The 26,449-nt window shown below is 45.4% G+C and overlaps 1 protein-coding gene across 6 annotated transcripts in view; it reads right to left on the bottom strand.

Annotated features, from left to right (window-relative positions):
* SMARCA2 (SWI/SNF related BAF chromatin remodeling complex subunit ATPase 2) overlaps positions 1-26,449 on the bottom strand; it is a 169,397-nt gene that overhangs the window by 37,346 nt on the left and 105,602 nt on the right. For all 6 annotated transcript variants that reach the window (XM_025891509.2, XM_025891513.2, XM_073878124.1 and 3 more), the window contains exon 28: positions 343-560. In XM_025891509.2, the coding sequence (XP_025747294.1) occupies positions 343-560 (218 nt within the window). The remainder of the gene's footprint in view (positions 1-342; positions 561-26,449) is intronic.

Genomic DNA, 26,449 nt, shown 5'->3' with positions numbered 1-26,449 from the left:
ACTCAACCCAAAAGTATAATTTCACGCTACCATTCCAAATCCTTACCAAAAGGATGGTATTTCCGAGATCCTTAAGAATTGTCCTCCAGCTTAGACTTTAATTTTGTAATCTAAACTCCTGTCTCCAAATATCTCAAATAACAGCCAGTAAAACAGCATCCGACATAGCAACGGCAGCCATTGTGAACCTGGCACAAGGTTGCTGACACCTTTGGGGCAAAAGCTGTGAAACATAACTAGAAAGAGCCTTAACACCCCAGCGCACACCTTCCTAAATCTTGCTCTGTGGTATCAACTGTACTCTTGGTGAAGATGATCAAGGGGTAGGAGTGAAACACTCACCTGTCCTTATAGTTTATCACAGTATCGATGATGGCGTTCATCTGCTTCGTCAGTTTGGGGGGATTTGGAGATAGTTTCTCAGCTGGAGGGCGGCCTCTTCTCTTCTTGGCCTTCTCCACGTCTTCTTTTGCAGGATCTTTATCCACATTTCTTCGTCTTTTTCGCTTCTTGAGCCGTACCTCCTCTTCCATTTCTTCCAAATTGCCGTCTTCAATGGCCTAGTGTAACAGGGAATGAAGGAGGAAAATTCAAGACAGGAGAATCACCAAGAAAAGTTTAAAAAGCGAACCTGAATAGTAAGAATAAAATGAAACTAACAGAAATAAAATAATAAAAAATATAAGTTAACAGTAACCAGGTCAGGTAAGAAGAGCGAAGACTGCCATATTGAATCAATGCGTCTTTAAACCACGTCTAATCCGTGAACACAATAGGTTGAAAGCCGGAAACACCAATAGAAGAAATGACGAATACAAAAAGAGCTATACATTTAAGTGTCTGAAAGATAACTGAATCCAAATGAAATTTTAGCTCTATGTAAGAAAAAGACCTTAATTGTCTCATTACTGTAAGGGAGGTGGGGAACGGTAAAACAAAACAAAATGAGGGGTGGGTGAAGAAAAAAAAAAATCCCTCTAAGAATACATCCTTACAATCATATAAGCTCTGACCCATCTTTGAGGTTTTACATCAATTTACTCATGATTCACAACATAAATCAGAATTCCATCCAGATTTTGTTCTAATGTAGCAATTGGTAAACAAGGAAACAGGAAGTACAAAGCCACATTCCTTGGTAAACGCACTTAAATCATCTGATAAAGAACACACACACAAACAACAAACACTTTTTTTTTTCCAATTACCTGCAAACGCTTGCTTTAAACCAGAGCCAGCAGCACTAATGCAGAGAGATAATAAAATAGCTATAAAAACAACCAGGTATAAAAGAAACCTGTTCGTAAATGGCTAAAAAGATCCATGTGACAGACCCAGAAGTTTAAACTTTCTTCCCCCCCACAACCTGGTAAATCTCAGAACTTAAGAAAAATACAAGAACACTGCAATGGAAAAAAAAAAATAGATAAAAGGAAATTTGACCATGAAAAATAAATTTTTTTTAAAAAAAACCTTTAAATTACATTTCAAGATTGCTTTCTCACACAAAATAACTGACGTTGCTGTTTGTTTCTCCTGCCTCTCAATATTGCTTCCAGTATGCAAATGCTAATCAATCCTTTCTCGTAGCTGAAAGAGCCCTAATCATAAAGCAATTACCTTCATTTCTCCACAGCACCAAACATGGCTAATATTTATGATCATGTGAGTATAACAATCAATATAAAGAGTGATTACAGCTCAGACATAATTTCTTTCACTTGTGTACAATGCCTCCTGAAAAAGAAAGGTTTTATGAAGAAAACCTGGTGCAGAACACAAAACAACCTGGCATGTGAAAAATGCTAGTGGGATTAAAAGAAGGTTTTCTGTGCATCTTTCCAATGTGCAAACCCCTAGAAGCAACATGCACACAGACAAGAATCCTAAGGGACAGTCTGAGGCTAGGCCTTAATAATCAAAAGACAATTTCCATCACGATCCTACAGTGTTCAGATAACCACTATGAAGGAGGCGAGATCTGATGAGTTATGAGGAAAATAGAAGGAAAAAAAAAAGGAAAAAAAAAAGCTCCACATTATTTCATTAATATTCATTTGCCTAAAAGCAGGACACCCACTATACAGCTAAACACACTGCAGCTAAGCAAAGATGAAGAAAAGGAAATTGTCCCGCAAATCTTGGAGACTGAACATGCTAATAATAAATACAGAATGCAAGGCTGTCAACAGTTAATGGTACTGCTCTCCTCAGGCACCCAGTTGCACACAGAAATACGGAGAACACCGGCTTTTGATGTGTTACACACCTACACATGCCTGGGATGTAGTTCTACTGAATCTTCAAGACAGCAACGAAAAAGGATATTTACCTTACCACTATCAGCAGGCCGGCTATCGGAAATCACAGTTAGTGGGGATAAAATTAACAAGCCAGCAAAGCAGCGAGCTGCTAGTCTCTTCATCAGCTGATCAGGAAAAAAAAGAGAGCTGGGGAAAGGCTATGTTTTCATATACAAGTAATTTTATTTTACTGAAAATTTAATACTGAAAGGATTGTGGATACTCAAATCTGCTGTTTCATTCTACCTACTACAAGGCCCGAAGCCTTCCTCCTTCAGCCTGTTTTAATATTGACAACTACTTATCATATTTTTCCCCCTTATTATTCCAGGCAGCAGAATTAGAGATTTTTTAGCTCAGAGGGTTTCTGATTCTTGCTCTCATTTTCACAATTAAGCCAATAAGAAAACAAATTAATATTCAAATTTATTTTACAAAATTAAAAACAACTTATGCTTTTTTTTGGTATTTTAAACGTCATTTTAGTGCTTTAAAAAATAGGCTGCATGTTTTTGGAGCAATCTGATTTTTATTTTTTTTGGTATAAAAATTTTTTTCATTAAATCCCTGTCAGTAAAAGCAATGTGCACGTTCTCAAGTTCAAACATTTTAATACAATGTCATTCTTTCTCCTTAAAGAAAATCCCGAACAACTGTGACACTTCCCTTTCAGTTTCCTGCTGTAAAATTTTTCATTGTTTTTTTCAGTGGGGTACGTGAAGAGGGGGAAGTCGTAAAAAGGATAGCTCTAAAGCTCACCCCCTCCCCTTAATTTTGAAAAAAAAAAAAATGGAACAAAGCATAAGCTTGTGATATTTGGACTTATCAATCTCTAAATCTGGGAGTAGCTAAGAAGCGAAAACAAATTCAATTGCAAAAAGAACTAGTGGAGACAATGTTTATGACAATTCCTAATACGTGCAGATTCCTATTAAATTTAGGTTTTGGAATCAAAAGGAAACAAAGTACTATTATTCCCCTTAAATTAAGGTTTTATGCAGGAATGCAGTCAGCTACAAAACATCTTCCCTCCTCCCCAAAGACCCCAAACACATCCATATGCAGTACTTTATGTTCAGGGATTTCTAAGGGTCTTTTTCTAATGGAAATCAAATCACTAAATATTTCCCAGTGCTTTTCGCACTTAAAGAAGTAGAGTAAGATTACTCCTGCATGGAAGTAAAAATTATTCATGGAAATTTAAAACTGTTCTTTTATTTTTTTAAATATTTATCAAATTGGCTCAACTGACAACTCAGTGCTAGGCGGGGGGGGGGAGGGGTCACCAAAAAAAAAAAAAAAAAACAAAAACTTGCTACACAATGCTAAAGTACTACCCCGAAAAGAATGCCCTTCCAAACCTTTTACCAGCACAATAATGAAATAAATCACAGAAGCAAACCCCCAGTTTCCGACTGGTGACGTGTTGCGCAAGAGTGCGAGCCCTAATTCAACATACAGACGGCTCCCATGCTGAACTGCCTCTAGATTTAATGAAGTGAATAGGAAGGAAGTCGGGGGGGAAAAAAAGTGTACAAATAAGAAATTAACACTTTCCTTCCCTATCCAAACGGTGAGATACAACTACAGGGAAGTTTGGTGAGGCACTTCTTTCCTTAAAGGCGCACTGCACCCATTTGGCTCCGGATGTCACTAAAAAAACCCTTCTGGTGATAAAAATCCCCAGCCAAGTTAAAATAGTTAAGCATATTCCAGCCTGCGTTTTTCCTGAATGAAGCTGGGAATTACTCCTTCCTCCACTGGATGGCAACCTTTTCTCCACCCCCCCCCCCCCCCCCCCCCCCCCCCGCACACACTTCTTTCGCTTTCTTTCTTTTCGTTGCTTTCTTTCTTCCCTTTTTTTTTTTTTTTTTTGGAAGAATACATTTTCACGACACAGGATGTGCAAGAACGAGATACAGACTGGCTCCTTGTTCAGTTAGCTCCTAAGAAAGCAGCGCGTAGGCTCTGATCACAGAATGCAGGAGACCGTTGTGCAGGGTAAGTGATTTCAGAGCAAACACTTTTGCAGCTTTTGCAAAAAGCACATGGCAGACCCGACCAGGAAATCGTCCACACGTGGGTCTGGTCCGTGCCCCTCTGTCATCCTGACACACGCTAGGTCTTTTAGGGGAAGACGGACAGTACAGAAAGTCGGCATGATCCTTGTCCTTAACCCGCACTGTAATGGGGTTCTCTTATACCTGACCTCACAGTACTACACAGCGGAGCAGAAAGGATCCGTGCCTGTGAATAGGTAAACAGGGACAAGCAAACAAAAGCCACAGGCAACTCCCGGGGTATTGTTTCGCTGTGGTTGCCTTTTCCACTCGGGATCTCCAAGCCCACCACACACAGGGGCACAGCCCCCCCAACGGCGGAACAGACCATCTTCAGAAAAATCAAAAGGAGCAGTTCTAAAGACATGTAGACAATGCATGGGAAATTTCTTGGATAGGAAATGGGAGATTCCATATTCTCATACCTAACTCGGATGTTTAAATATCACTGTTTTCTGCCCACTGACAAAGTCTTCTTGCTCTCTGGGGGCGGGGGGTATCTTTCTCCTTTAGGAACTTGCATTAGATTCCAGAAGAGGATCCTAAATACTGCTGTGGTGGGGGTAGGGCTACAGATGGAGGGCTAAGCATTAAAGCATGTGGGTTAAGACAATTATACATCAATACCACACTGCTTCCTGAAGACCCCTCACACACTGCTCAACTTGATTCTAACATTAGGGGAGGCTAACCCACTCTCCATCCCTGCCGAGACCCTGGAAGCCAGTAAGACAGGCAATGATCCCCCAGACAACCAGACTACCAGCAGTAGCAGGGGCAAAAAAGTGGATTTTTAAAGAAACTTTAAGATTTCACATACGGGAAATTTTCTTACAATAGGGTTTTCTTTTATTTTATGACAGCAGCAAATCGAACATGGAGTTCTTGCCCAAAATGCCACCTCATTTTAGTCACTTGGTTTAATAAACACCGTAGCACTTCTGGATACAGGATTTCAGACTCGGGGCTTGTGATAAATTTTAGGTTTTTGATCATTACCATCCCCGAAAGCAACCTGTTAGATAAATCGGCATAAAACCAAATTCCCAAGGTAGAACAAGCCAGACAGCAAAGGGACAAACACTGGACAAATACTGATTCCACTTACATGAGAAAGAACAGAGGTTGCCAGGCACAGAGTGGAGAGGGAGTGGGGAGTTAAGTGTTCGAGGAGTGTAGACTTTCGGGCTGGGATAATGAACGAGTTCTGCAGTATAGAAGAGTGATGGTTGCACAGCCATCGGCTAAAATGTACACTTGGAATGGTGGAAAGTCGATTTTGCATGATGTGCTTCTTGCCACAACCGAAAAAAGAAAAGTCACGGGGTTGGGGAGGGGGTGGGGGAATCAAACTCTGTAAATATTTAAGAAACAAACAAACCCAACGGCAGGTTCCTACGTGTTCCTACCACCTCAACACAGCGCACAATACCAGCGAAGTCTTGCTAGCTTTCCCTCCTGCCTCAGACCTTACAGCATTTTCAACAGGTAGCATGTTCCGTCTTGCCCTCGCCAGGGACAAGGAGCCTTTTCCAAAAATCCTTATCCATTCCGAGGTTATTAAGGTAATACCCAGGATGTATGAAAATGCCTGTATATGATGGCGTATCGATTCACAAACTTTATAGTCTTGTTAACAAGTGCCTCAGATATTCAAGGAAAGAGAGGAGTTGATCTAAAAGGTTTTTGTTTTTTTAAGCATAGTTTTTTTTTTTTCTTTTTCACTGTGGTGCAATCAACTGATGACCACCTATTAATTCAGGGGACCCTCCTTTCTTACTCCACTCATTCGTCAGGCACCTGGGAGCTGGCCACTGAAATGGGCAGTGCTGGTCATGAAGGGCAAGTGCCAAGAGCCACCATTAACCAAATTCTCAGTACAGTGAGCTTTTTGGTTGCTTATTCAACCACTTCAGATCACTTTTGCAAAAACAGACCAAGGTGCTCTTTTCCCCTAATGGCGTAAGGAAGCTCCCTAAGGAAACCTAAAGAAGGGAAAGAGGTGGGCTTATACAACCGAGACAAGGCAAATTAGAATCCTATTTCAGGTAAAAGCAATTTTGGGGTGGGACGAGGGGAAAAAATAAGGATAGAAAGTATAAAACTTATTTCAGCCACAGGATCAACTAAGAACCCATATGGCACCTTTTGGGGAGTACTGAGTCCAGTACTTCGTTCAGAGCATGACTTTTAGATTTAGTAGAGGGCGGCCCCAGAAACACCCGGCCCTGCAGACCCTACCGCATTATAAACATGATGCACAGACACCTTTGTTCTCACCAATTAGGCACACGCGACGCTCCAGCTCCCTTGGGTGGAATAAAGAACCAGAGAGAATTTGAGAGCTAGCAAGAGGCTTAGACAAACGATGGAGAATGGGAAGAAACACAGTTCTGCTTTCTTATCCCGAGACCATTTATTAGTTACTATAACTCACAACCCACTCACCCCCCACGCGAGGCCTGGGTCACCTCGGACTTCAAGGGTCTCAGTGTATTAAAATAAAAAATGAAATGCCAAAAGAAGGTAACAGATTGTGGCGTGTAACTTCAACGCTTACAAAGATTAACCTGATGGTTTTGAGATAGACAGGTAATGGACAATGACAGAGTATCACCTCATCTGGAGGCCCTCAAGCCAAAGAAATGGTTCTCTTTGGGGCTTGCCTGGGACACGGAGCTCTCTTGAGGGCTTCTACGCAAGACAGATTCTCAGAGCTATAACCCGCCCTGTGGGTGAAAAGCATCAAATCCTAAGGAGAGGGTGGCTCAGAGTAGGATGCTTGTTCTGCTTAAAGAAGACAAGTTTTTTAATATTCGTCGGACTTTTTCCAATTGTTTAACTAAGAGAGCGTGAGCGGTGGGTGGGGTGGTAGGGGGAGAGGGCAAGAGAATCCCTAGCAGGCTCTATGTCCAGTGCAGAGCCTGATGCTGGGCTCATCTCACAACCCCAAGATTACGACCCAAGCCAAAATCAAGAGTCGGACACTTGACTGAGTCACCCAGGCACCCCTTCCAATACGGTCTATAGTGGAGTTTCCTGCAGGACTCCTCTCTTCACCCCTGGTGCCCCATTTTCAAACCTTCTAAGCACCTCCAATTTCACTTTCTGCACTGCTTTTTTTCACCTCACTTTTGCTTTTGGTGGCCAATTCCCGCTGTTGATGATCTACTTTGGCTGGAATGTGGTGTGGGTGTATCACTGGGAGACAAGGAGGCACCACAACCCCAAGTTTCACGATGTGCCCTTGGACTGAGTCACAGCTACTCAGTGACCAGTCACCAACACACTTTGCAAGAAGGGATGGGCATGGCTTCGGATCATGACGTGCACCTGTTATGGACATAGCACGGACTAAAGAGCTGGCAACAATGTCTATACTTTATACGAGGATACAGTATACCATGCTGTTATGGGTCCCCTCCCAAACTCATACGGGGAGGTCCTAACCCCCCGCGTGCCTCAGAATGGGGCTGTATTTGGAGACAGGGCCTTTCAAGAGGTAATTAAGAAAGAGGTCATTTGGGTGAGCCTGAATTCAGCACAACTGGGGTCCTTGTAAGAAGAGATTGGAATACAAAGGGAAGACCACGTGAAGACACAGGGAGAAGCAGATGGTATCTGTAAGCCAAGGGAGGTCACATAAGAAACCAACCCTGTGGACACCTTGATCTTGGACTTCTAGCCTCCAGATTTGTGAGAAAGTCAATTTCTGTTCTGTAAGCCACCCAGTTTGTGGTATCTGGTTCTTGCAGCCCTAGCAGCCTAATCCATATGGTAACTGAAATTTCTGATTGGGGACTGAGGTTTTTTAACTCTACCATGGCATCGATCTTGGAAATGTGTGTAAACTGCAAGGATGCTGCATAAGGACCGCCTGCAAGAGCCTAAACATCCCTGCGAGTGAGGGATGGCAGCCATTGTCGCTCAAGCTGTCCTAGAATCTAAGGGAAACTGCCCTGCCGGGACGTGGGCTGCCTGGTTGTGGTGTTCTGTGTTGGGCAACCTGCCCCTGGCCTGTTCTCACCCGGTGGAAATGGAACTGGTGCCCTGTGCCCAGGGGGGCCTGTCTCCAGGCTTGTGCAGGGCCTGGCCAGAGGGTCTTGGCATCAACAGCAAAGTCCCCAGATTAGTTTGCTTCTTTTAGGGATTTGGACTGCAAGCATGGAAGAGAGTGTCCCATTGGTGTGGGAGTTGAAACTGAATGAAAGGAGCAAAGAGTCGCTGGTCCCAGGGAGGCCGTAACTGTGTACCCACAGACATATACTTGTAACTGGTTATACCTACGCAGGTACACACATGCGTGTACACACACACACACACACACACACACACACACACACACACACACATCCATGCAGATACCACTAGAGTGTCCGCAGGGGAGCGCCTGATCCCAGTTCAACTTGAGAAGCCACCTTGGACACATGCAATAACAGAACTACCTTGAGCAAATCTAAATCTGAATCTATGTGGCACTTGTAAATATACGTAAAGTTATTTGTCAAGTAGGACTCTCCTCCTTTATTTAATGCCAGGTCAGTAAAGCTAAAAATTCAAAACAGAATTTTGAGCCCTGATTAGCTACAAGCTCTAGGTGTTCTAACACAATTTGTCATGCAATAAACCTTAAAACAAGTAATTTTTTTAAAGCACAAAGACACAAGAACAGAGGTAAGTAAGACCAGGTTTTACTAACAAACATGCTTATTAGCACTACTCTGACCTTGCATGGCTCATGGCTTCCTGGGGGTGCCACGTCAGGGTTTTGCTGGGAATCCATGGCTGAAATTTGTATGGGCGGTGCTGGTGAGCAGAGGCAAAACCAGAAGACCAGGTCACCTGAAACATGGTCAGCGATGCACACAGTGTAGACACACAGGGACCGGCTCTACCTAGCAGGGATACTCATCTGCAGAAAATCTCCCCTAATTGCATTCCAGGTACAGAGCACATAGAAAAAAATTTAAGAGGGTGCACACTTCTCAGTCATTAAATCTGAAGGAAGGAAAAAGGTTCCTTCAGTCTACCTCCACCTTAGGCCCTGCCCACCAAGAGGACCCTCTGCTGGCTCCACCTGTCACGTATGCCAATTGGTTGTGTTCCCAAAGATCTGGAAGCCAGTTACGCTTGTTACGGGAACTAGGTAATTCAATTGGAGATCACATAAAATCAAATACAACTGTTGAAAAGACACAGAGCTCTGATTTCTAAGAACAGTGAGGATGGTGAAAGACTCCATGAAAGGGGAGTGGCTTAAAACACAGAAGGAAACACTGCTGAATTTGGCAAGGGCTAGACTCTTTCAACACAGGGAAGAGTCTGCATTCTGCGAGCTTCTAAGTATCAGGATTCTCCCTCAGGTAAGGGAAGTGATCATTAACTAGAATGGGGAGTCCTTTCAGAATGTATCCTTGAGATGTCTTCTAACTTCATTACTTATGCCTCAGTAAACCTGAACTTTAAAAAAAAAAAAAAGATTCTAAGAACACCAAAACTGGAAATCCTAAGTGTAACATAATAGGGTTACTTACGCAAAGCTGACTAGTCAGACTCCAAGGGGCAACTTTAGCCTTATGTAAAAATGTGGCAAATAGATACACATTATATTTTCTATTAAAGGTTTCATCTACTTTAAGTGACATTTTCTCAGCTTAATATTTTCATTGACCAACCCGCAGCGGATTATGATTATTTCAGTTAAGAAGGCTTCTGCTGTTCTTTCCAGAGTGGAAGTCAAAAGGAAAGTCACACTACCTTGCTTGTTCTTTCTTGTCATCACGGCTTTTCTCCCCGGCAGTAAGATCTAAATAGCTGGATTCTGGATTTTTTCTAAGTAGTCGTGGGCTGCATCCCATTGGCCAGATCTTAAATATTTCTTTCATCAGGTTACTGCCCTACTCAAGTTGCAAAGCGATCCTCAAGACGCCAACTCCAAGCCTCCCCGCCCGGACTCCAGAGGTCTCCATAATCTGATCTTACCCGATCTAGTTTGCCATTGCTTCCCGGCCCATGGCCATCCCACACGGAACAGGAGCAGAGAGCCAGCGCCTCGCCCTGGCGCGCCGTACTTATACCCCACTTCATGATTTCTCGCACTTCTCACCTGGAGCGCCTCTTCCAGTCCCTTGTACCTGCGCATGTTGTGCCAAGCGTCAATCATCAACTCGTTCCCTGCTCAGGCTCTTTCCCAGCTGTAACATATCACTCTGCTCTTTTTCTTACCGAGACCATGCTTTATTTCTCTCCATTCCCCTACTGTAGCTAACATTGCACTTGGGGAAGAAAAGTTAGGTAGTATAAATATAATCGAATACAAACTGAACTTTTAGACAGGGTCCCCTGGGAAATCAGCTCTTGGCTCTATACCTGTTTACTGAACACCAGTTGTGAATTCAAGCACCTCTGTTCTAGATCTTTCTATGCTCATCTTCAAGGACAAAATCATAAACTCTAGCACCGAACTTGCTGCATCTTCCCTCTATCTTCTCATTGCTCACTTTCCCTATAGTGTCAACCTCTGGAGTCACCTGAACTGATGAATCAATTTCTGGAGCACAGGGTAAAATTCCTTAGCATCCAGGACAGGACACTGAGATTTTTTTCAAAAGTTGCACAAAGCTTCTAAATCCCCCTCGGTCGAGGCCCTATTTTATTTACTTCCTCCTTCACTATTTAAAATCTCTCCTTCCTATAAGGCTACAGTCTTGGGTTTCCCCAACTTTTCTCACTGCATTTTCCTCCCCTTTCACACAGATTCCCCAGGTTTTATTTTTGGCCCCCATCTCTTTTGTCACGCTCCCGACAGTAAACATACAGTGAAATGTGGCCACCTGCCCCGAGTCCACGGTAGACATCACTGATAATCTGATGCCCAGAACAGCAACAGCTGAGATGTCTCTTAATGGCCCTGGGGGGGGGGGGGGACGGGCTGCTGGAGAACTTCAAAACCTCTCTTCTGGGGGGCAGCAGGGAGAATATAAGATGTGTCTCGGGAAGGCTTTGGCCTCCCCACCTCTACAGTGGGGTCCCTGGCAGACTTCCTACTGCTGAGCAACCTGGACACAGACTCTCCACCCCCAGGGTGGTGGGTGCTTTCTGAGCAGCCCCTTGCCACGGGTCAGAGGTCCCTGCAAGAAGTCAGATCCCTTAGTCTGGACGTGAAACCTTCTTTGGAGATCCAGATTGCCCCTGGCCTCACTGTGACTTCAATGCGCATGGCTTCAAACCTTCTCTCTCCAGCCTAGACTCGCTTTGGAGTTACCGATGGTGATTTCCAATATCCCGTCAAATGGCCCAGCTCAAAGTCATCGCTCTCTTCCCAGCAGAGCAAATATTTCCCCCTGGATCTCTCTGTCCCATCAAAGGGCAGCATCATTTCCCCCCAGTTATCCAGGCCAAACAAAAAACAAACAAACCAAAAAGACCTTTAAAATCATGAGTGTCCCTCCTTACAGTCTGTCAGGCCTGCCCGTCGCTGCGTGCTTTACCTCTGAAATAGTTCATTCCCTTCTGTTCATTCTCCTCTCGCACAGGCAGGGTCAGCTGTAATGGCCTCCCTGTGGGTTTTTCTTGCCCTCTCTCCTGGGCCCTAATTCATCCTTTACAAAGCGAGCGGTTGTCTTCTTTCTGCTTAGAAGGAGGAACGCACATTTGTTCTCGCACTTCAGACCCTGTGGTCTTTCTACGAAACAGAGTAAAGCCTCCAGGGAGTGCCCTACCCTAATCTTTCTCCTCTACTCCTATCCCTGTAAAAACCCCTATAAAAACACCGTGCTCCTAACACACAAGGTCCCAGAGGGAGGAACCACACATTCCCACGCCTCGGCGTGGTGCGGAGCCTGGGATTCTCCTCCTGAGCCCCTGTCCTACACAAATCATGCTCCTTTTTTTAAGAAACGGCTAAAATGTCACTTCCTTCATAAAATCCTACAGGATTCCCTTTTGTACTTTTTACAATGTATCACACGTACTTTTGTTCACTGTTGATTTAATTCTGCTTTGTGTGAGTTTTGTTCTTCTCTCAAAATATGCCCAAATCTCCTATCACTCTGAAATCTCTTTGGGAATTTAAAAAAAGTCCCCTTAATCAAAATGTAAAGGCATTTAGACTGATGCCTTACTCACCAGTGGGACCCAAAACTCTTGTTGCAAGAAAATTAAATCTTCACCTTTTTCTTCAGCTTTCTCAGAATGGGAGGGCTTATCAAGGAAGCACATCGCAAGGCTGTTTGAGGGAAGCTACTCAATTATACAGTGAATTAAAATAAGCACAAATGGGGCAAAATAAAGATTTTTGGTTTCTGTTTACCCTGCTCCAACCCACCTCTGTAAAACTGCCTGTATTTTATTTTTAAATTTTATTTATTTATTTTAAGTAATCTCTGTACCCGACATGGGGCTCAAACTCGGGGCTCTGAGCTCAAGAGTTGCACGCTCTTCAGACCGGGCCGGCCAGGTGCTCCTCAACTGCCTTTATTTTTTATTTATTTATTTAAAGATTTATTTATTTATTTTGAGAAAGTGAGAATGAGAGAGAGAGAGAGAGAGAGAATGCACATGAGAGGGGGGAGGGTCAGAGGGAGAAGCAGGCCCCTCGCCGAGCAGGGAGCCCGAGGCGGGACTCGATCCCGGGACTCCAGGATCATGACCTGAGCCGAAGACGGTCGCTTAACCAACTGAGCCACCCAGGCGCCCTCAACTGCCTTTATTTTAACTGGTGATTATACCATCCTGGGTCTTGCTCTGGCTTTGGGAGTAAAACGGCCTAAATAAGATATTCAGCCTCATTGGCAAAGAGAACCCTTTAACCTGGAGAACAACCAAGACCGCCCCTCACTTTGCCAGAAGGCAGAGAAGGACGTGTAAGTGCAAGTCCAGGGAGCAAGGCGACGAGGAGGAGAGAGAAGGGCTCTGGCCTCCCTGGAAACAAGGCAAACAGGAAGGGGAGAGAGAGTCCCACTCCTGGGCAGATGGAAGTCCACGAGGAGCGCCCTCTTGAGGGCTGGAGGGGCGTGTCTCACACTTCAGGAGGCGTGTCTTACACTCATTCCATCTGAAGGGCTGTCTTGAATTTCCCTAGAGGCAAGTCCTCCCGGGGTCATCAAGAGACTCACCTGTTGCTCATCTGTCCTAAGCTCCTGCACCTTGTCAAGAATGCACAAGACAGGAGGAGGTCGGCTCAGTGGGCAAAGGGGCTGTAAACCGGGATAGCATTTGTCTTCGGCCAAAACCCCACAGTCCCGCAGACCCTGATGTGCATTTTCAAAATCTACCAGGAGATAAACTGAACGTTCAGCATTCACCCCAACAAATCTACCTGCCGTGTAGTAAATGCTAAATTGCAAAACCAGCTCTTTGCCTGTGAGGCTTAGTTCCTCATCTGTAAAATGGGGGAGAGAATATCTATTCCAAGTCTGTAAAGGGATTTAATCGTGATATAGATTTATAGCTCCCAGGCCGGCAATGTCTGGAACAGAGAAGGGAGAGGACAGAGTAGGAACCGAAAGTCCTGAAAATTCCATGGGAAGGCATTTGGAGTAAGAATTCAGACCTGGCAACTAAAAAGGATACCATATTATTATGTCATTTATATCTCAAAGGAAAGGAAACACATCGGTCCTGGGGAGGGGAATGGGGTGATGGGAGCCCGCTTTGCGGTGGTAAGAAAGCACCAGCTACGTGACACGGAGAGGTAAAAGCAATTTTGAAAAGGGTGGGGGGGACGCGGGCGCCTGGGTGGCTCAGTCGTTAAGCGTCTGCCTTCAGCTCAGGTCACGATCCCAGGGTCCTGGGATCGAGTCCCGCATCGGGCTCCCTGCTCAGCGGGAAGCCTGCTTCTCCCTCTCCCACTCCCCCTGCTTGTGTTCCCTCTCTCGTTGTCTCTCTCTCTCTCTCTCTGTTGAAAAATAAATAAAATCTTTAAAAAAAAAGGGGGGGACAGCCTGTGAAATCTAAAGTGGGGACATGAAAGCTCTGTTTATGGAGAAGCAAAAAATCATTATTCCAGTGTGGGAAGGCATGCCCCCACATACCCCTTAATGGCCTTCAAAAAAAAAATAAAAGTCGTTTGGCACAGCGCGCCCTGTAAAACAGGGTGTTTTTAAACCAAATGGAAGGACATGCAAATGTTACTAACAGCAGGCTGGGGCTTGATGGGTACCGCCGGCTGGGATTTATTGAAACAGCTACAAAAGAGCTCAGCCTCATAACAGGTTAAAAATAATTCTGAACGTAATGGCACCAAAATAACCCCTGGCCGTGTTTTCCTTGGCTACTTCTCCAACCTGGTACATGAAGGTCAGTGAGATCACAGGTGATTCTGTTTTCTTTCCCTCACTCTTCTGTAGTTCTCGTTACACTTTTACGATGCGAAAAATGCCTCCCAAAAAGCTATTTTCAACTTTGCATTAAAAGAAAAAAAAAAGCAAAGCTCCAAGGGTTTTTGGGTGCGGTTTATAAAAATGCAGTAAGATACAACTAATAGAACAATCATCAAATTTGTGTAATAAGATAAAATGGTGGCAAATAAAGCCCCTAAACTGGGTTTATTATTTCTCTTGCAAAATACGTATTTATGACAGGGAATCCCCTGCAATGTTGACACTGTGGTCTGCTGGACTCCACAGTATCTTCCTATGCCTTCCAGTAACATCCCATGATATTAGCGTAATGATTTTTTTTTTAAGATTTTATTTATTCATTTGAGAGAGTGGAAGAGGGAGCACAAGCAGGGGGAGAGGCAGAGCAGGGAGTCCGATGCGGGACTCCATCCCAGGACCCTGGGATCATGACCTGAGCCAAAGGCAGATGCTTAACCATCTGAGCCACCTAGGCATCCCTGGTTTTTTTAAATTAACATGAATGCAAATGGATTTGGTCTTGATAATTTGGGTGGGAGGGGGAGACCTGTTATGTGTTAATGAACAAAATGGATCCCTTGGCACCTGTTAGGCACACTGCTTGGTAGTATGCAGGAGATTCAAAAAAATGAAGGGGTGGATGATTTCTTCTTGATGACAAAGTGCTAGAAAATTCTTGGTCTTGTTCTGTACAGAATGGCGGAAGTCCCCAGCTACCTGCATGGGGTAGGTAACTCCATATGGCAGGTAGGTGCTCCCACAGTGGGCACCACCCATTTTGGTTTCCCATCCATCGTGTCCTATCAGCACACGGACTCAGTTCAACTCTCTAAATGCTGCCAACAATCAGATCGTCCCAAACACTGGATCATGAATTGAGGCCACCAACATGCCATAGGACCCTGTGTCAAAACTGCATTTTCAAGACAAAGCCTTCCTGAGAACAAGGAGGAAGTCTCTCACCCATGTGCCTCCGAGTTTTAGAGCTGAGTTTCAGAGTTGGAATCAGACCAGGGTAAATCCACATAGTTCTCTCCAGGGTCACGAAAGGCCAGTGCAGGAAAGACGGGGCCATGTACTCTTCCTCACCCCCATCCCTCCCGGGAAGGTGAAAGGACTCATCCAAGATGTCACAGCAAAATGATGACAGATCCGGAACCAGAGAGACCCCTGACATCCTGATGCCTGAGGCCCTGCTTCTTCCCACTAAGTTATCAGAGACAACTTGGAAGAGAGGAATAGGTCCATTGGCAACCTCGATAAAGTTTTGAAGACATCATTTTAAATAATCTTTAGGACATCTTTAGAAAATATTCCATACAAGGTCCAAGGGAAGGATATTTTAGAGAACAGCATCCTGCATTAGGAATATGTTTTCTACACAGGACTCTGAGCAGTGTGACCTTAAATATTGTATTTCAGTAGGAGGAGCAGAATCAGCTTTGCCTGGAGCAAAGTTTCATGGTCCCATCTACAATTTTTTTCATGAATTCTGACAATCTAACATTCTCTAATAGAAAATAAGAAAGAAGCCCTATAAAAGTATAAAAGTATTCGGCCTTCTGCTGGAAACAACATTCTCTATTGGGTACTTTCTTGTACAAAACTCAAACATGAAAACCCAGCTAATTTAGTGCCTTCTTTTTGTCTTTTAAATTCGGAGTTAGATTAGATGTATTCATCTGGCTTTTGCCAAAAAAGAAAGAAAAAGTTCGACCTGGAAGGCAGTTGTGAAAACTATGGCCATTTGCAAGGAACAGCAAGGTTGGAACAGTGAAGCAGCGATTATACTTTTGGGTGCATATTTAAGTGATCTTCATCACTGTGCTCTGAAATTAGACCAGTGCCTGCAAATTCTTGAGGAGCTCAAGAGCACTTCTGTCAGAACTGCATGCCTTTAGAATTCTTTTAAGTAAGCAATCTTTCCATGAAGACACAGATCACTGGCATCGAATGGGAAAGAATGCCGACAATGTCTACCTTGACCCGCACGAGTCAAAAAGCACAGGATTCACGGACTCTGCCAAAAGGACACAGACCGCGACCAAACCTCCCCCGAACCCTGGTTCTGGCTGGTGTGCTCGCTTCGGCACAAGTTTTTATGGAGTGCTCACTATGTGAGGGGCACTCCGGTGCTGGCCTACGGCAGTGCACCTGGCAGGCTAGGGCACTAGCTTTCGTGCACAATGGCAAGGGCCATGCAGAAAACTGCCATAGGTCACAGGACAGATCCTGGCCGGGCCTGGTGATTTCAGCTAGTGTGGTCAGGAGGGATCTCTCTGGAATGAGACCATCAGGGGAAGGAGGCAGCCACGGGAAGGAGCCTTCCTGGAAGTGCAGAGGACCCGAAAGACAGCCCAGTGTGACAACCTCCCTGAGAGCAAGGGGAGAAGTTGAGGCCAGATGGCCCTGTGTCACAGACCACGTTGAAGTGGTTTTTTTTTTTTTTTTTTTTAAGAGAGCGAGCGAGAATGAGAGCATGAGCAGGGGGGAGAGGCAGAGGGAGAGGGAGAGGCAGACTCCCCGCTGAGCAGGGAGCCCGATGCAGGGCTCAATCCCAGGACCCTGGGATCATGACCTGAGCCTAAGGCAGATGCTTAACCGACTGAGCCACCCAGGCGCCCAGAAGTGTTTGAGTTTAACTGCACTTATAATAGGAGGCTGCTGGAGGGTTTTATGTGGTGGGGGTGGAGGTGAGGTGGGGGGTAGGGGGCCGTGGTGGGGGCATGCTGGGGAGTGGGAGTAGTGGGTAGGGGGTGACAGGGAGTTGGTATTTGCTTTGGAAAGTTCACCCTCTGACCGCTCTGGGTGGCCACCTGAACTGTTATGAACAAGAGAAAAAGTCATCCTCCACAACGCCAGGAATCTGCAAATATCACATTCTGCAGCACCGAACTCCCTGCATCTCCTTTTCTTTACTCAGAGGTAGAGGATGTGCTGTGCTGTATTTCTCCTGCATGGGGGGCTAGGAGCCCGGGTGTGGCTGTCAGAGAGGCTCCACTCTCCCAGTGGCAGCAGGAGGTGAACTCTATCGCCTTCCCCTTGTGGAGGGGAAGCTGCCCTTCTCTCCTGTGGGAGTCCTGCGACTGGGGGAGGGAAAATCCTAAGTAACGTCCCCAGAGGCAGGACACTGAAACTCTCGCAGAAAGCAGGACCCACGTTGCTTAAACTCTGCTCATTTCTTGAACTGTTCAAGCTGTACAAGTTAGAGCATCTCACAATCTATTTTAATCTCTATTAATTCCCATCTGTGTACACTAGGAGACCTGCTCTTGACAGGCTCTTTAAGGTGGCTAAGTGTGCACTATTATCTCTAATAGCATCTCTCAAATCTGGCTCTTAATTGCACTAATAAGGCGGGCCCCGCTCCGACGGTAAGGAACAGAAACTTGCCAATTAACACCGCGTTCTCCGGTCCGAGCACAGTGCGGCTCAGCCTCCTCCACGTTCGAGAAATGGGTGTCGAGTTGAATCTGCTTTTAAACAGCCTCCACACATGGACCCACTAACAGGAAAACAGAGGGCGATCATTCTTAAAACCAGAGTACAAAGCAAAAGTCATAGCAGCTTCACATGGTTTTGGAGGTTGTGGAAAGGACCCTGCAATTCAAAGGTAATACAACTCACTCAGCCTGGGAGGCCCAGGACCCCATCCTCAGCTGGTGGCAGGGCCAGGACCCACAGGACCCGGTTCCCGACAGCTGGCCCCCGAGCTCTTCCTGAAGACATGGAGGATTAAGTAGAAGAACGTAGGACGAGAGCTGATAGGTGAGTATGTATAGGCTGGGGGCTTGAGGAGAATAGGCCAGTCCCACCACATATTCAGCAAGCGAACATCTCCTTCTCCTTAATTCCATTAATGAGTGGGGACAGGTGCCTTCATATCTACCCCTCTCCCGTCACCCCAAACCCTGTATTCAAGACACACAATGGAAATATTTTTTCCCCCTCTTTTACTATCACTTATCACATTTACTCTGACACAGCCAGTTTGTTTTTGGAGTCCTTCTTATATGAGCCAGGTTAAATGTTACACATTTAAACCTCAGAAAACTCTACAAAGTACATGCTATTATTTCCCCCCACTTTATAGCAAAAGCTACGAGAGGTTGTACTCGGCACCCAGGGTTATAGGCTAATTATAATTAAAGCTGGGCTTTGAACCCCAGGTCTCAGATTCCAAGGCTTACATTTTTGACCACAATCCTAAGCTACCCAGGTACACAGCCACCTAAGTCATAGTTCTGACACCCACCCAGATGACACCCACCCAGATGTGGACACAGTGATGGTAAAATCATCCTGCCCTGCCTCTAACTTCCCGACCGGCACCCCTCCCTCACCTCCACCATGAATGACATCATTTCTAAATGTATACCTGTATCAAAACATCACATCGTACACCTTAAATATATATACTTTTTTACCTGTCAAGGATAAACAAAAATTTTCTTTTAAAAAGATTTTCTTCCTGCAGCTTTACCGATTAAAGAAAAAAAAAAAAGTATGGGACAGAAACCAAATCTTGATTCAAAAAAGCAGACATATTTCTAAAACCATCTATTTCTCTGCAGGAGTTGGCTCCACATAAAGATAAGGCGAACTTCCTTGGGCTTGTAAATATTGGTAAGCCTGATCCAATTTCCCATGGTTACTTTCCGTGCCTGAGTTACATTTCCGAGCTGAATCCCTGTTTCAAAGGACAGAACTCGAAACCAGAAATTCCATGCATCACAGTCTTAAAAATTGAGCAAAACAAGTCTCTCCTGCTTCTCAACCTTTAATATTTATTTCAGTTGGCCCTCGGAGGACTGTTTCTTCTACTGAACTTACCCTACTGAATTCTGACAAAAGGGAACACACCAAGGTCCAATCGCTGTGAAAACAATCTAGCCAGTGGATTTAAGAATCAAATAAAAATTGTAGAAAAGTTACCAAAATTTGTTTACTACTGTCAGATATTTTCCCAAACAACTCAAACTCTTGCCACTAATCAGTTCAGTACTTGCTTCCTCAAGTACTGAAGAACACGAATTTGGCAAAACCCAAATCTATTTTCTAGGTCCTTAGCTCTCCCTTGTGTATAAAAACGGAAATGCAGCTTGCTAGAAATTTTGCCCCGGTAGATCGGATGACCCAATTTTAAAAGCTAAAAATGCCATTTGATAAAAGAAAAAAAAAAAAAAAAAAAAAATCAATGTTTATGTCTTATAGCAAAAAGCAAAGAAAGATTATTTAAAGTGACAAAACAAAAGCAGCAAAATATTAAAGGCATTCTGCACATTATACTTTTGATGAAGAATCGTGAAAACCAAAACCAACCAACCAATCTTGTCAGTGTAAGATATTTTAGGAGAAAGGGCCGTTTCACAGAATCACAGATGTTCTCAGCTGGGATTACAGCGAGGAGTTTCCAGCCCCCATCTCTGATTTCAGGCTGGATTGTACTGAATCCAGCCCAAACACAGGAGACACCTCTTCAGATGGGTAGCAAGATAGTTTGCTATTTCTCATTGTGTATTTCAGCATAATTTCAAATATTGTGTTTGAGATACCAATTTCTTTAAACTTTCTTGGTACTTTTTCCAGTTCTTTGTGACTACCTCTCCATGGATGTCTCTGCCTCCTTCCCATGTAGGTTTTGGCACAGGCTTCTGGTGATGGAAAACCAACCAGGGGATCTTATCCTGCTATTATGCATCCTGGTGTTATGTAGCTTTTTAAGATGCCCCCAGGTAAATTCCCTTGAGAAGTGTCGCATTTTACTTACTGATTACCCCCACTACTGTATGGTTTAAGACTCTCTTACTGTTTCCTCTACTTCGAGCTCTGGGAAGGAGAATCTCCCCAAATCCTTTGAGGGGTCAGGAGACAGGACCAGGAGGTTGCCACTTGGGCACAGAAATTGTGGGGAGCTTGGGCTCTTATCTGGTTGAACAGACTAGTTGAGGAAAAAGAGGGTACTCTCTGGGCTGCCCTTCCTCGAGGTCCCTCTCAAAATCCTAAACCTTCTCAAATCAGCTGCATCTATCCCTAGATTCAAAGATGGGAGGAAACGAGTCTTATCACCTTCACTTCGGCAACTTGGTTTGGGGCCCAACTGCAAAAACAGAGATAACTGCCTTCATCACCAGAAGCTTCTACAGGATACCTAAAAAAGCATCCTCCTCTTCATGTAGGAGGACCATACAGCGAGACACCAGTGAATAAGAAGGACCTTTCCAAATTACAGTTTTGAGATGTCCGCATCCATCGTGACACAAAAGCGTACTCTTCAAAGTGCGTTCGGCAATTAAATATTATACAGAACACATAATTTAGTTTGCATTCCAATTATCTTCCAGTGCTGTAGGGTATAAATCACTCACTCGGCAATTAAATACGTTCTGCGGTGTCACTAAATGTTTTAAGGGAGGGAAGGATTCTAAAGTTGGCAGAAGGACCAAAGGAACAGGAAGAAGAGAAAAAGCAAGTACTCCAGAATTCACCCTTAGCCCAGCTTTTAGCTTTGCAATCCCCCCGATTTTATGGAGCCCCTTGCCCCCGATAATGATTACAATACTGGAGACATCCCAGACAGTGCACACGTGGTTGGAGCTAAACCGAAAAACCTGTCTCCCTGGACTCATCAGATGGCTGCCAATTTAGGCTGATGGAATGCCTGCTCTCACACATAAAGACACAAAGATATTTTTCCAAGAAATTATCCACACCAGCCGATTATTGTGTATGTGCAAACACACACACACACACACACACACACACACACACACACACACACGGTATGTGGTGGAGCACGGTTATCACCTTGAGTTCACCATGGGAAAAGCTCTGAAATGCTCATGGATATCATCTTTTTATTTTAAAAACTACATTCATACTCTCTTTTACACTTTCTAAAGGCACCATCCCCTGTTCAGGGGGGCCCCCCCACTGCCTTCAGAAGGATTAGGATAAAGTTGGTATGCAAAAAGGAAAAAAAACACCAAATGATACCAGTGCCTTCCAAAAACGGATTTGTGAGCCCACCACCATCAGACAGCAGTCTAAATCAGGATTTGTGGAGGGAGAGAGGAGTTTCCTCAATTTCAAAGGCTCTTTGCAGTCGACAGCGATGCCTGGGCGACAGAACTGCCATAAGCCACAGGGCTGGACCCTACGACCGGACCACACGTGTACAGGAAGTTACTCCATATATGTGACAGGAAGGCGGGGCCGAGTGCCTTCTTTCTTGGCAGGAGTAAGGAAGGAGAGAGGTAAGAGGTCAGGCCTGAGGATATTGCCACCTGTTGTATAATCAAGAATTTGTCTGGTCTTTGTCCTTGGTTGCTGGCACAGAGCTTCTAAAGCCCTTGGAATTTCCTGAGTGGTGGCGGTGTCTTTGTGATGCTAACGAGGTGACCAGGGAGGGCCCCTAGAGGGCTTCAGGATGGGGGCTGTCCCCAGAAGGACCAACCACTTGATGGGATGGTTGGGCTGTGGAGCCAGGCGGACCTGGGAGGCGTGGGCGGCTGGAGGGGGAGTCTAATCACCCAGCTGATGATTTTACTTTATTTATTTTTTTCCAGTGGATGATTTTAATCATTTGTGCCTACACGGTAACGAGCCCTGGATAAAAACTCGGGACACTGAAGCTCACTGGTGCTTCCTGGTTGGTGAAAGGGACCGACGTGTCAGGAGGGCGATTCGAGGAGGAGAGGAAAAGAAGGGGTCTCTGTCTGCTTCTTAGACCCCGCCCTGCGCGTCTCTTCATTTGCTGGCCCTTCTGACTGTAATAAGACTGTAACCACAAGCAGAGCTTTTCTGAGTTCCATTAATCTTCACAGCAAGTTACTGAACCTGAGGGGGTCACGAGAAGCCCTGAATTTATAGCCCGTCAGTCAGCAAAGCAGGTGGCCTGGGGGCCCCCAGAGTGCGGCCGGTGGGTGAAATAAGCACCGTTTTGTTGGGGCCTGAGCCCTTTAACTTGTGGGGTCTGTACCAACTCTGGGTAGTTAGCGCCAGAAGTGAACCCAGTTGGGGTTAAAATGGAATACTTGCCCGTGAGGGTCCAGTGGTGCATTTGGGGGGGGTGGTGGTTGCAGGAAGCTAGAGGAATGAGACCCTAAAAGTGCCCAGAGGTAGACTTTCTGTGAAGCTAATAAAGTGCAAACTTCAGGACTTTCACCTCACACGCTCCTTCTAAGGCTCTTGGAGGGTCCCCCACGGTATGTTCATACGGCTAGATGTTATAATGTGCCAAAGCTAGACATTTTCGTCTTGCTTGTGTTAAAAAGCTCCCTCACCGGGGCACCTGGGTGTTGAGTCATTAAGCATCTGCCTTCAGCTCAGGTCATGATCCCAGGGTCCTGGGATCGAGCCCCGCATCTGCATCCGTCTCCCTGCTCATCGGGGAGTCGGCTTTTCCCACTCCCTCCGCGCCCCCCCTTGTTCACGTGCGCTCTCTCTCTAATAGATAAATCTTTATCAAAAAAAAAAAGCAAAAAACAAAACAAAAAACCCCCCCAAAAACCTCCCTCACCCACCCAGCCATCAGATTCTAGAAACTTCAGTCTTGACAACCCCCTGGTGGTGACTCTGCCATTGTTGAGCAACGGGGCTAGACTCTCTTGCGTGGTCTCACACAGCGTGAAGAAAGCAGCCAAGACTTTGCAGACCCTCAAGCAGGGCACAGAAGAGCTGGGACACAACGACAGCACCGGAGGGCCCTGGGGTCCTCATGAGACTTCAGAAAAGCTGCCAACTGGAGGAGCCAGGACCCCAGACTTCAACAGCACAAATCACGGAAATCTCCCAGGGAATGAGATGGGACCAGATGCATGCTGAGACCTCCAGGGACAGGCAGACCGGTAGCCCTGCGCTGAGCCCAGCAGCGACCCACAGGACAGGGGGAGAACCAGGGCACCAGCCCCCAAGGCCACGATGAAACCCTAGCTCCTACCATTATCCAGATGCCACTTGGGAAGGAAGATGGGACAGCAGGCCCCAGGAGAGGAGAGAAACAGCCCATGGGATACTTGAATGCTGCCCTGACTACCCCAAAAAGATAAGTTAACTCGAGACTGGCTAACACCAAAGAAACCGAAGTTTCCCTCAATGGAAAACAGGGATTTCAGAATAACTTTAAAAAACTTTTTTTTTAATTAAGCTGTGTTTGAAATTGTGATCCTTCTCATTTAAAACAACATTACGAATTACAGAAAAATTTCAAAATCTTCCAACGAAACAGATGGTCTAAAGGTCACTGTGGGAATTTTTAGCATAATACGATTCTAAAATAAAACCTGTTTGTGATAAAACCATAATACAATGTTCAGGGAACAGAGAAAAGTGGCCATATCACTTAAATTTAGCCTAAGTGTTCTGGGGCGGAGACTGCTAGCTAGTCACCAGAATCTTATTTTCCTGGGCTGACGGCCAGACCGCATTCCCTGGTCTCCCTTACGACCAGCGTGGCTGCACCACCGAGCTCTAGCCCATGGACCGTGAGCGGCAGTGATAACGGAACCAGGGCAGGCCTGGCCCCTCCGAACCCCACGCCCGCCACTCTGTGCTGTCTTCCCCACTTCCAGCTCGCTGGGAAGCTGATGAAGAAGCTGGCAGAGGCTCCATCAGCCTGGGCTCTGGAATGGCCACGTGGAGAGCCAAGGCCACCACCAACCAGAAACACTCACCTTGGGCTTTTATGTGGGCAAGAAAATTCTACTCGTGAGTAGGGCATGTTTAGGTCCAGCCGTTGCAGCCGTGAACGTGACGCTAGGACATACTCTTCCACATCCATCTGGTGCTAATTCAATGTGGCAGCCAATGAGCGCTTCCTATTTGCACACGGAATTCCTAAGTTCTAACAAGATCCATCTTCCCCGGTACTAGGAAAGCGGGCGTGTGGGCAACTACCAAGAAATGGCAGGAAACTGCATTCCGAGCTGGGACCGAGGAACGAGCATGGATGTGTGAGGGCTCAGAGGAAGTTCGACTGCGCTCTATTTGTGAAGGTGTCACAGATGCGGTGGCAATGGAGCTGGGCCTTGAAGGATGAGAAAGGTTCAGCAGAAGGAGGAGGGGTGGGGAAGTGCATTCCGGACTGACCACAAGTCCTCAGGTTTGGTCCAGTGGGATGTGATGCTAAACACAGAAGAAAACAGGGTTCTGTCCACCCCAGGAAGCAGAAGCAAGGCCAGCGAGGGACAGTGACGGGGAAAGAGGGATCTGTCCAAAGCGGGGAGGAACTAACAATCAGGGCTGACCACAAACTGGAGGCGCTCTGCAGACAAAAAGGCAGCGCGTCTCCTTGAGGGATGGCCAGCCTCTTGGCACGGGGGCTGCGGATACTGTGCTGTGGGCACGGGATGGGGAGCGGCTCCATTCAGCTGCCTTCCAGCTCTGGGATTCTGTGCATCGCCGAGGCCTCTGCCAAGCAGGCTTTGTACAACATCGCCAGGAGAAAAGAAGAATTATTTTAGCCCCGTCTCAGCATTTCTTACACGACAGGCTTTGCCATATTCCCTTTCAAGGCTGGGTTGGCCGGGTCTATGCAACACACTCAATCATAAGCCAGCAGAGAACATCTCTTCATGTCCAGGCTCGTGAAAACCCCTTGAATATAATGTTATTATCCAAAAAGCTTGCTAGGCTGCTATTGAACAGGACTGCTGCTGGCGAACAAGAAGAACAAAGGACAGTAAGCATCTATTTTGAATGCTGAGGCCATGTCTCGACTGAGGGTCCCGGCTGACAGAGTCACTAGCTCCTTCCAAATGCAGACAGACCATTTTCAAAAGAATAGATCACAAAAAGAGGTACTACAACAGAGCTGTGCTGAGAACACTTCTGTCCTTCCCAGGTGTCTCTGTATCTCACAAGACACCTCCGCATGAACACTCTATTATACTATAAATGCAAATTTCACAGTGTTGTTTTGAAAAACAAACTAGTTTTCCATTTTTAGACGTGTATGTTAGAGGTCAAAGAGTGTCTACTGGATCACCAGGAAGAGAAAGGCTATCCTAACATTATGGTCAACGAGTCAATGTCTACTTTCCTCTTAAAAGTTACAATTTCATTTTGCAAACATTCCTTGGGTCCCCACTATGTGCTAGGCACCGCTCTTCATTAGTGACAGACACTGAAGGGAAAAGAGAACAAATGAGGTATTCTAAACCTGAAAACTTTCTAAGATCCGTGTTATTTTTCTTTTTTCTTTTTAATAAAGATTTTATTTATTTATTTGACAGAGAGAGCGAGAGAGCACAAGCAGGGGGAATAGTAGAGGGAGAGGGAGAAGCAGATGCCCCACGAAGCAGGGAGCCCGCTGCAGGGCTCGATCCCAGGACCCCAGGATCACGACCTGAGCTGAAGGCAGACGCTTAACCATCTGAGCCACCCAGGCGCCCCTCCATGTTATTTTTCTTAAAAGCGTTTCCCAATGGTTATTTTAAAAATGGTGAGTTCAGCCACAGTCTTGCCTAAAAGACAAGGTGATTTTGCTTGTAATATCTGCAGATTCTACTTATAAAGATTGACTTTCCATGTTGGCCTGGATGGTTGTATCATCTGCTGTATAGGACTCCAGGTACTCAGTTTATTGCTTAAATAAAAGAGAAAGGGAGAATTTTCCTGAGCTCAGAAATGATTATTAAACAAACACAAAACTCTTCACATTACAGAATGAATCTTAATTATACAGCTACAACCTCACAACTGGGAAACAAAAGAAATTCATAAA

Source organism: Callorhinus ursinus, unplaced genomic scaffold (assembly GCF_003265705.2).
Source record: "Callorhinus ursinus isolate GAN/ISIS: 27379988/994484 unplaced genomic scaffold, GSC_fseal_2.0 scaffold28, whole genome shotgun sequence".
Classification (NCBI taxonomy): Eukaryota; Metazoa; Chordata; class Mammalia; order Carnivora; family Otariidae; genus Callorhinus; species Callorhinus ursinus.
Note: the sequence above shows the minus strand (reverse complement) of the source record. Positions and strands in the feature narration are given on the sequence as shown.